Raw genomic sequence first — 10806 nt, 5'->3', positions numbered from 1 at the left:
AATAAAATTACAACAACATGAAGACATCTACCTCAGAATCAGAGTGGGAATTAATTATCATATTTTGGGTAAATAAAACTTGTAGATCACAGAAATACTGATTGTCTTTCCGATCTTCATTTTAATAAGGCTTAATGATATATGTCCCCCTCAAATCAGTTCTTCCTTAACATGTCAGACTTTAAATTCTGTTGTTGATCAAAGGGGCAGAGACACGCCATTTTATTTATTTATTTTTATAGGCTTTATCCTTCAAGCTCAGGTCTTCTACCAGAGGCCTGGGAGCTTACATGTGCTTTTGCTAGGACTGTGCTCTTTTGGACAGAGCTCTCGGATGTTCTTCCGTGGATCTGGTAAAGCCACTTGCCCGGTTTGTGTGTGACTGCCCCTAGTGCTAAGATTACCAACTGTTGCCTTTACCTTTCACTCTTCTCGAGCTCCTCTCTCTGCCCTTGGTACTTCTCCAGCTTCTTGTGTTCCTTCCTTCTGATGTTGCTATCACTTGGCATAGCTACATCTATCACTAGGGCTGTTTTGCTCTTCTTTTCCACCACTACTATGGCCCGTTGGTTAGCCATCACCAGTTTGTCCATCTATATCAGGATGTCTTACAGGATCTTAGCTTGGTAAATGTCAAGCATTCTCCTGGGGCATTTGACCTCGGGACTTCCAGGCCATACTTAAAACAGATGTTCCTATATAATATGCCAGCCACTTGGTTATGATGTTCCACATATGCCCTGCCTGCTAGCAGCTTCATGCTGTCATTATGTGCTTGATTGTGTCAGGGGCATTTTTGCACAACCTGCTCCTAGGGTCTACCCTAGTTTGGTAGATCCAAGCCTCTGTTGAGCTTGTTCTCAGAGCTTGTTCCTGTGCTGACATGATTAGTGCCTCTGTGCTTTCTTTCAGTCCAGCTTTGTCCAGACATTGGTAGGATTTCTCAATATCAGACACTTCTTCTGCCGGTGGCACATACTCTGCAAGGGCCTGTCCTTCAATGATGGTTCCTCTCCTTGCTCCTCTCTTTTCCTGGCTTTCTTCTGAGATATTTACTAAGCAAACTACCATTTGTGGCTATCCGTCTGATGTACTCAAGTTGTTGTTTCTTCCTGACACTCACTAATTCTCAGCCTCCCTCCTTCTGCTTAATGTACAGCTTCAGGTGATGTACTTGGGGTGAAATCCACCATGCATGGTACGGAGCTTCCTTCTGTTGATGTCAGTGGCTTCTAGATCCTCCTTTGGCCAGCTTATTATCCAGACATGGTATCTGATGATCTGAGTTTTGACTGCCTTCCCCCTTTTTGTTACCATCCGACAGACTTCTTCTCTAGTGTGAATGACATTCTGATGCACTGCAAAAACCCACCTCCTTAATACTAGAAAAATACACTTATTTTTGGTGAAGATTTGCTTAAAACAAGTGAAATTATCTGCCCATGGGGTAAGTGTTTTTTTCTTAATAAGATTTCTTGAAATAAGAACAATATCTAGATTTAAATAAAGCTAAAAATAAGTATTTTACACTCATTCCAGGGAACAAATCAGAACATTGAAACCTAAAATAAGCTTTAACCACTTGTTCTAAGTAAAATGTTGAAGAAATTAAATCTGAAAATAGGCATAAAACACTTATTCTAACAAACAAATCAAGGCAAATAATCTAAAAACTAGTACATTAAATCATTTTAAAGATATTTCTTCTTTTTAAATTTAGCTAAACACTACTTTAAGATTATATTGCTGATTAAGGACAAAACAAAACTGAAACAGAGTAAAAGTGTCCATCTTTATTTGTCCACTTTAACAATAACCTGCAGATAATAAAGATACAATTGAACAGTACAGGTCCAACATTATGAGTTTAAGTGGTTTCAACATTTCAACAGCCTTAGAGGTTTCGCCATTGCCCCATTAAAATTGACGAGTGACATAGGAAGACCACAAAGATTCTAATTTCTTCTGAATGACACCAAATACCACAAAACTTGTCTGGGTGAGTAAATGAACATTTTCCATTTTAGAAATAAGACCCAGATTGAAAAAAAAACAAACAAAAACAAAACAGAAGTGCCCTCTCCTAATCTTATCTGAAATTTACACACTACTTTCCAATAAATGCATGCCATTCTGCCAGGGCTTTTCTGTAAGATGATGTAGTGTCATGCTCATGAATGGCATCCTGGAGAACTTCTGTCTGAATGACAGACAGCAGGGTTGCCACGCATTTGGGGTAAGTCAGATGGAGTGCATAAAAGTATGCCATCACATATATCATAGCCTCACCAATTTTTTCTTTGTCAAATGTTGTAACTGGTAAATTACCAACAGCAATGACACACTTGCAGCCATCGAACATCACTACTGGACATGACAAGCTTCGTTTCTGGAGGACAGCATCTGGATCTTCTGTAGGCTGCAAGACACAAAAGACATGACAGTCAACATCTTATGTTAATTGTATGTTTTTTTGCTGGGATTTGGTCATAACGTTGGAGATGTCATTATCCTGTTCTTTGTTGGTTACACACATTTTATAGTAGTTTTGACTTATGGTTTATCAAGCGACTCCTTATGTGACCACACTCGTGTACATTAAATACGTTATAAATTAATGAAAACAATAAATTATAGATTTAAGTCTTTCGGCTGAAACTGAAAAAGCATTTTTGAGTCATGTTTGACCGAAATATTTTGTTTGCCAAATTTTCTGTAGATCTTTATAAGCAAATTTTATAAAACTTACCTTCAGGACATGTAGAAATGCTTCAGAAGCATTCCCCATCTTTTTTGGTGGATGGGCAGGTGTGGGAAAGAGGAAGAGCCTTCATCAGTGCAAGGTGGGCTTCAGCTGGACAAAGCAGAAACAAACCTTCATAAACATAAATTTTAAAGGATGAGAACTTTGTATTCAAATGGTAAAACTTACTTTTGTCCATGGTCATTGGTGGATTCATTGCCTTCTTTGACACACCGTAGAACTCTACCCTGGAGCAGAATTCTTCCCATCTCAGTTTTACTTGACTGATGAACTTGTTGTTGTGGGGATCCAAAATTCTGCGAAGCTCACCCAACGCCTACAATAGGTTTAAAAAAATAAGTAGACAAATAAAATCAAAATAACTTTACTACCACACCAAATATATTTGAAATTAAAGTGATTATTTATTAACTCTTCCAAAAACTTACATGATGCAATTCTTTAAAGCATGGATATGCATCCAAGATGAGGCAAGCTCTGTTCTCCTCTTTCATGGTGTCTGAGTCAATGAAGGATCTTCTGGCTTCAAACTCGAGGTCTAATAGCTGGGACACATCTTCTTGGTTTGGTTTTGCCTTCTTACACATTTCTTGTAATGTTTTGTAATGTCTTGCTTGTATTTGCCGACTATCCTTGTCAGCTAAGATAGAGAGAAGTACAAGAGCATTTTGGTTTTTCATTGTTACTGAAGTAGACTTCCACAAAACATTAGCTACTACTGGCTGTGTGTTGATAACCATTTTACAAAATTACTAGTATGTACTCACATGAAGTGGAGGCATTGTCAGAATTTCTGACAGGTGATAACAGAGTAGATGCACCACTGGAAGAACTGCGATCAGCATCTTCATCATCAGCTTCTTCATCCCTTGGGTAGAGGTCAGTGAGCCTTCTCTTGGGCCGTCCCCTCTCCGGTGTTGGTCCTTGCCTTTTTACTGGTGTTTTCATATTTTGCAGCCTTTTCTCCTGGTGAAAATACATATATATCATGCCCCCTGAACAAAACAAAATGATTTATATATGAGACACAAATACAAGAACTTACGTGTTTTACGCTTGCATCATTATCCTGCAGCATAGGATAATATTCCACAACTTTTTTAGCCATTGCAGTGATTTCGGTCTTAGAGGGGTATTGCTCCATTTGGCCTTGGCTTGCTCTCAAAAGGGACACCATACTTGTGATTGTATTTCTCACCAATCTGCATCTCAGTTCTTTTGACATGACGCATGCCTGTTCCCTGCCGGAGCAGGCCAACTCCAGGTAACTCTTTCGGCATTGCTCCAACTCACTGTCGGTGTACAGAACATATTCCGGAGGACTGGGGAGCTGCAAGGTTTTCAGCTGGCTTACATTAGCATCAGCAGTTGGAGGGCCTGTTGCAACTACCCTGGGTGAAGAAGTTGTTTCAGGTTTCTGTGGTAGCGGATGGTCTTCCTGGTTTAGGGTGAGAAAATAAAAATGTCAAGTACTGCTAAAATAAAAGCATACTTTCTGGAGATTAGTTGAATTAAATATTTTTTACATAATACCTCAGGATGAATTATTGACCACACATGTTTTCTTCTGAGAAAGTGCTCAGGCCCAGAAAAAAGGTCCCTCAGATCATCACGGGTCAATGTTAAAAGCATGCGCTCGTCAATGCTTGCAGCTAACAAAAAGACAAACACCAGTTAAACTGTGCAAGCACATAACTGCACAAACATAACTGTTTTTTAATAAATAAATATATATACACACACACACACACACACACACAAATATATATATATATATATATATATATATATATATATATATATATATATATATATATATATACACACACACACACACACACATGTACATACACAAATATATTATCAAATATAACCTTTAAGGACAGATACTGTAACATCATCCAGCTTCTCCATTGCTCAGTCACCTGCAAGACAAATGTTTACAATTAGTGTTATGTTAAAAACATTTGAAAAGTTGAATCTTAATTGAGTCCCATGAGAATCAAATTGATTCACGTCAAAGAATCGTTTTGATTGTTCAACATTTTTACCCTTTTTAAAGCTATTATAGAAAAGAAATGTCCAGACAGCCCGGCTGAGGTCTGAAAGGGTTATACAATATTGCCCGGTGAACTTTTACTCACCCAGATTTGTGTCATTGAATTTCATCAATAAGATTATGCTGACTAGGGCTGCCAGATCATGCATCCATTGGACATAAAATGTACAGCTTATTGCACCAGCAGTATCTGCTCTTACATAACGATCATTAGCTTATAGCTTTAAATGTTTAAGGTATGTGCTAACTAAAAATAAAGGCAAGATGATAGTTTATTACATTTTAAAGAAATTTGCAGATTGCTCATTGCTATCTAAAATATAAAAGGACACCGGAGTATATTCTCCAGCATCTCACACTTCTGATAATCAGCTGTCTGCTTGACGTTTATTCAGCTGTGTAAAAACTATAACTTTAATCTCAGCCAAACCGATTTACTCAGGAACAAATAAAATACTGAAAAAAGCCAAACAATAACATTTTTAAGTTATTTAAGTGACTTATATATCATGTTTCACCTGAGTAGTGAAAGACGGCGGTGGTTTTGAAAATGGTTCGCCCGGAGTCCGGTGTTCTCACAGCTCTAGTGAGCGTTAAACCCCGGCTAGCTATCGAGCTAGTGGGTAACAGACGTCTCCGAAAACGTCGGAGCGCTTTTGAAAATATGTGGTGTCTTGATAAACTGTCCAGATATTTGAAGTTTACACGGCTACATTCTCGCCTGAAAATATGTTAAACGTTTATTTTGTGACCTAGAAAGAGTAATAAGAGAAATTTTAAAACTAACTAGCTTCCGCCATTTTTGGAAACTGAGCTAGGCCGCGCTATGAATTCTGGGATACAGCTTCTTCTTCGGGGTTTAACGGCAGCTGGCATCCTTGTACATACAGTGCTGCCATCTTCTGTTTCAATTTTGAATCAATACACAGCGCTACTTGTTTTACCAACCAGCCTGATTCCTGAATAACACTGTTTTGAGCCCACTTTAATAAATCCAATTAATATCAAAATATTAATTTAAACCCACACCTTGTGAGGGAATTCAAGCAGCTAGTAAATCAGTCAAAGACAATTGGAAAACCCTGAATGTGGTTAATTAGCTCTCTTGCTAATTGAAAGAAATTCTCAGTGTGCCTATTAACTTAAGTTAATACAAACGGCTAATACTGCCCCTTATAAATAGCATAGCTAGGAATTCTCACAACATTACAGTAGATACTTCACTAAATAATGTTCTCTGAACCACATGCGAGGGCTGCTAAGCTAACGCTAGCATCCGTTAGCATGCTACATTACTCCTTCCCGCGCTCAAATTAAATTTATTATTCTGTCCGCTTGACTTTAAAACAGTGATTAGACTACACACTACTTACATTCGAAAAATTAAAATTGCTTACCTCTCTTTCTTGACGAAGTTTTCTCTTACAGTTTTTCTTTCAATGCTCAGGTGCAGAAGATTCCTGTGACTCCAAATTCAAACGGAGTTGGGTAGCAACTAACATGGAACACGAAGGGGGTGCACATCTCAATTTTTGCTTCTATATACAATTTAGTGGTTTGTACGTTCATAAAACACAGTCAGTATGATAGGTAAATTTCTTCTTCATTGATTTAAAATAAACTCTTATAGGTGTTATTTCATTTTACCTTATTTGTGACCATTTTTTGTTTTTACAGCTCCAGTTTGTAATACCCCCCTCCCCCCATGAACTTGGTATTTCCCAAACTAGCGCGGCAACAGCTCCACACTGCAACATATTTTTTGCTTGACTTTAGTCTAATACAATGGCCTGTTGCAGGTGTGTGATTTGCTTCGTCTTTGTGGCGTTAACATTGAAGTCTCTCTTAAGTCACATTAATACTGCACACAGTCGCAGTTCAGATTTCCGTGTCATTTGTGGAGTCGATGGATGCGCCGAGGATTACCGTGTTTTCAACTCGTTTTACCACCATCTCAGACGCACACATCCACAATACATCTCCACTGGGAACCCGCCTACAGGATGGCTGACAGCTTCATCCGATGCAAATGTATTAGGAGGCGAAAATTTTGGTACAGCCATTTTTGCCGACTATACTGCCGAACCCAGACAAACTGTTAGCAATGGCAATGGCACTGAAGTAGAGCCACCACCACTAGACCCCCCAGTAACATCGGAGGTGTTGGAGGAGGAGCGACAGGAAAGTCAGAACGTGATGGAGCAAGACGCGGCTGAGCTTCAAACACCTCGTCAGAATCAGGTAATGTACTTTATGTGTTTCTGTGTGTACGCGCACGAATTTTTAAATGTATGTGTGTTGTTTAACCTTAACCAAGCACAGTTACCCCAATTCAGAAATGTACTCAGTTCAAGTGAAAATTATAGTTTTAAAGTTATGTGTTTTCTAAGATAAACTACTTGATTAGAATATTTTAATAGGTATGAAGGCCAGTGCTGAATTTCAAATGCATGAATCCGCTGAAATTCAGGCTTGCACAACAATGTAGGCTTAGTTACCATACTTAAACATAATAAATAAACTTATTTACCAGTGTTGTGTACCTGCCTTGGTTGTTGTTAGATGCTCCATGAACCAAGCAGCTTTCAAATTTTTCTTTCAGTTAACTTCAGAGTAGATTCCATAAAGATTGGTTAAGTTTCATTAAATAACTCTTAAATTGTTCATAACATTTGCAGCTTCATTAGCTATCCATTGTAGTATGAATCTTTTAATAGCAAAAATGTACAACAGTTTGGAATATTTCTTTGTTTTGTTTTGCATCTGGTGGAATTTGAAACACATTCTGAGTGAGTCATTTTTCTTACACAATTGTTTTTCTTTTTGTCCTGTAGGGTAAAAGAGAAACTGTTGATCTTGCCAGATGTGCAGCTGCATTTGCTATTGGTGTGCGGGAGCAATGCCACCTATCACAGGTACTGCTTCATCTGATATTATGGGGGTGTCATTGTTAACTTGTTAATAAGTCTGGTTCAATGTAAGGCTGCAACTAATGATTTTTTTTTCATAATCTGTCCACTATCTTTGCAATTAATTGATTGTTTTTCATCGCTGGTTTTATTCAGCTATTACTTTCACCTATATAAGTTATTAAGAACAAATGTACATTACGAAGAAGTTAAGCACAAGAGTTGTGCAGTTCACTGCAATGTATGTAACTCTGGGCACACTCAACAGTTTAAAATAGGCTTAACAGTGTAAAATGTGTTCACTTTTAGGCATAAAAGACAAATGAAGTAGAATTACATAAAAAAAATAAATGAGGCAATCATTTGTTCACTTTTTCTGTTGTAACCTTTCATGCTCCTCCATCTTGCTCGGTGCAATGTGTTTGTGCCACGTGAGTCATGCATGTGGCATGTCATGCAAAACAATGCCAATTATTGGCTGATTTCTTCTTCTACTGCTCCACTGGTAAATTACAACATTCAGTGGCTCATTAATTTGAGCTAAAGAAATAGAGTTGCATTTTGCTTCTGTTATATTTTCTATTTACGCTTTCATGTCTCTGATGTGTTTTTTTTTCCCCCATCAGAGGAGTGTCAACAACATTGTCCTTGGTGTCCAACAGTATCAAACAGCTCTTCTGACGTCCTTGAGGGGAAAAATAAAGACCATCCTTGAAAGGCAACCTGACAGCAATGGACCTTTACAACAAGAAGTTCTTTCAACACTGGACAACTTTCAGGATCCCTTTCCCATATGTGCAGCTTCAAACCTACAGGACCGTGTAACACAGATGCATTTCAACCCTGTCACACCTGAGGAGATCATCATTTCCAATTATGCCTGTAGAGTTAAAAAGGGAGAATCGAGAGTTCTTGCAATCAAAAACAAGTCTTTCTACTACATTCCTTTGATTGAAAGTTTGAAACAGCTTTTATCCAATTCAAGATTTGACATGCTCAGTGCTGGACCTCAGAGTTGCCCCAACGCCAGTTTTTTGTATGACATTAATGATGGAATTATTTTCAAAACCCACCCACTGTTTTCAAAGAAGAACTCTGCTTTACAACTGATACTCTATTCTGATGAGATAGAAATGTGTAACCCCCTAGGGTCACGTGCGAGTGTAAATAAACTACTAATGTTTTATTACACCTTAGGCAACATAGACCCTAAGTTTAGATCAAAGTTGGCTTCCATCAGACTTCTCGCAATCGCAAAGTCTAGGGACATAGATGAGTGTGGGGTAGATATAATACTGCGGAGAATCAATGAGGACTTGAAGTTACTGTACGATGGTGTTATGATTAACACTGTCAATGGGGAATTTTATTTAAACGGAGCAGTTGTTGCTGTGTGTGGAGACACTCTTGCCCAGCATGAGCTTGCAGGATTTAAGGAAGGAGTTGGTTTTGCGTATAGCAAATGTCGTCATTGTGAGTGTACTTTTGATGAAATGCAAGAAAATTTCAATGAACATAGTTTCACCAGACGGACATTGGACGGACACATTAGGCAGTGCATTGAAATAGAAAGGGCAACTACCGAATTTTTGAAATCCTCGCTCAAAACGACTTTTGGCATAAATAGACAAAGCAAATTAGTTGATTTCCCAGGTTTTAATCTCATAGAGCAGATGCCACAGGATATTATGCATGTAATTCTTGAAGGAGTGGCACCAATGGAAATTAAGTGTGTGTTGAAATACCTTGTTTTATCTGGAAATTTGGATTTGGACTTGTTTAATTCTGCCATGCAGAACTTTCCTTTTTCATCAGTGGACATACGTGACAAGCCTTCACCAATTAGTATTGCTACTTTAGCTTCAAGTGACAACAGACTCAAACAATCCTCTGGACAAATGCTTATATTGATCAAGATTTTGCCATTCTTATTGTACAGTGTTGTAGAGAAAAATCCCTTTATCCAGTTTATTTTGGATTTAATTGAAATTGTTAAAATACTTTTTGCCCCAGTTGTGTCTTTACAAACTGTGTCCAAACTAAAAAAAATGATAGAAGATCATCTTAAACAATTCAGGCAACTATTCCCAGAAAAAAATGTAATACCAAAGCAACATTACATGCTGCATCTTCCCTCTCAAATTATTGCCCTGGGACCTGTAATACGTCATATGTGCATGAGATTCGAGTCTAAACACAGTTTTTTTAAACAATGGTCATCCAAATTAAACTTTAAGAATGTGTGCAAGTCTCTTGTAAACCACAATCAGCTGCTGGAGTGTTGCCAAAGTGAAGCAGGAACTGAGCATCCGATATTTGTAAATGAGAAAGAACTAGGTCCTATATCAGAGGTTGCTAATATGGACCATTTGCAATCAAAGGTTGTAGATTTTTTGGGGATTGAAGATGCTATACATCATGCCGTTAGAGTAAAGTGGCTTATTTTACATGGAAACAAATACATCTGTGACAGGTCTCTTATACTCATTTCAGCAAATGGTTTAAACCCTATCTTTGGACTTGTAAAAAACATTTTTATTGTTAATAGTGTACTTTATTGTTTTGAATACCAGGTGTATGAAACCTTGGGTTTCAACAAAGACTTTCTTGCCTATGAAATTGCAATTCCCAACCTTGCCCAAGCAACTGAACTGACTGATGTTGAAGACCTACTTGATTTTACGTCATATTACCCAGTCAATTTCAGAAACAGTGTCTATGTTATGACAAAATATAACCTTGAAGATGTCCTTTCTTTAAAAACCTGAAATAAATACCTTCCAATGAGTGACTTTCTTATTTCAAGGAAAAAGGTGAATGTTTCTTATTTTGAGATAATTTTTGTTTTACACTCTATCTAAAAGCTATTTTTGCTTGAAATAAATGTAAAATGGTTCATTTTTAGATATACAGACTAAATAAGGAAAAAAAGTAATATATACTTGAAACAAGTCTAATCATCTAACACATGAGACTGGAAACTAGCTTGTAATGTTCAAAACAAGATGGACAAGATAATCTGGCTAAAATTAAGACAATAAATCTTGTCAAGCTACAAGGAATTTGCAGTGTGT

General features: G+C 37.6%; 1 protein-coding gene and 1 pseudogene across 1 annotated transcript; one reads left to right on the top strand and one right to left on the bottom strand.

Moving 5' to 3' along the window:
* Positions 1 to 2041: 2041 nt before the first annotated feature.
* On the bottom strand, positions 2042 to 4958 carry LOC146638110 (uncharacterized; annotated as a pseudogene).
* A 1650-nt stretch (positions 4959 to 6608) lies between these two features.
* Positions 6609 to 10542, top strand: LOC146638109 (uncharacterized). Its single transcript, XM_085374607.1, has 3 exons — positions 6609 to 7064; positions 7658 to 7738; positions 8359 to 10542. The coding sequence occupies exons 1-3, from the start codon at positions 6609 to 6611 to the stop codon at positions 10498 to 10500; spliced, it is 2679 nt and encodes an 892-aa protein (XP_085230733.1). The 3' UTR covers positions 10501 to 10542.
* Positions 10543 to 10806: the final 264 nt, after the last annotated feature.

The sequence above is a fragment of the Diplotaxodon limnothrissa genome, linkage group LG2 (genome assembly GCF_057381915.1).
Source record: "Diplotaxodon limnothrissa isolate DT_005_m linkage group LG2, D_limnothrissa_male_GT1.1, whole genome shotgun sequence".
NCBI lineage: Eukaryota > Metazoa > Chordata > Actinopteri > Cichliformes > Cichlidae > Diplotaxodon > Diplotaxodon limnothrissa.
Note: the sequence above shows the minus strand (reverse complement) of the source record. Positions and strands in the feature narration are given on the sequence as shown.

Excerpts from the sequence above, each read along its gene's own strand:
- LOC146638109 (XM_085374607.1), top strand. The coding sequence starts at position 6,609 with ATGGCCTGTTGCAGGTGTGTGATTTGCTTCGTCTTTGTGGCGTTAACA. Across the intron at positions 7,065-7,657 it reads AAACACCTCGTCAGAATCAG|GGTAAAAGAGAAACTGTTGA; the intron begins GTAATGTACTTT and ends TTTGTCCTGTAG. Across the intron at positions 7,739-8,358 it reads AGCAATGCCACCTATCACAG|AGGAGTGTCAACAACATTGT; the intron begins GTACTGCTTCAT and ends TTCCCCCATCAG.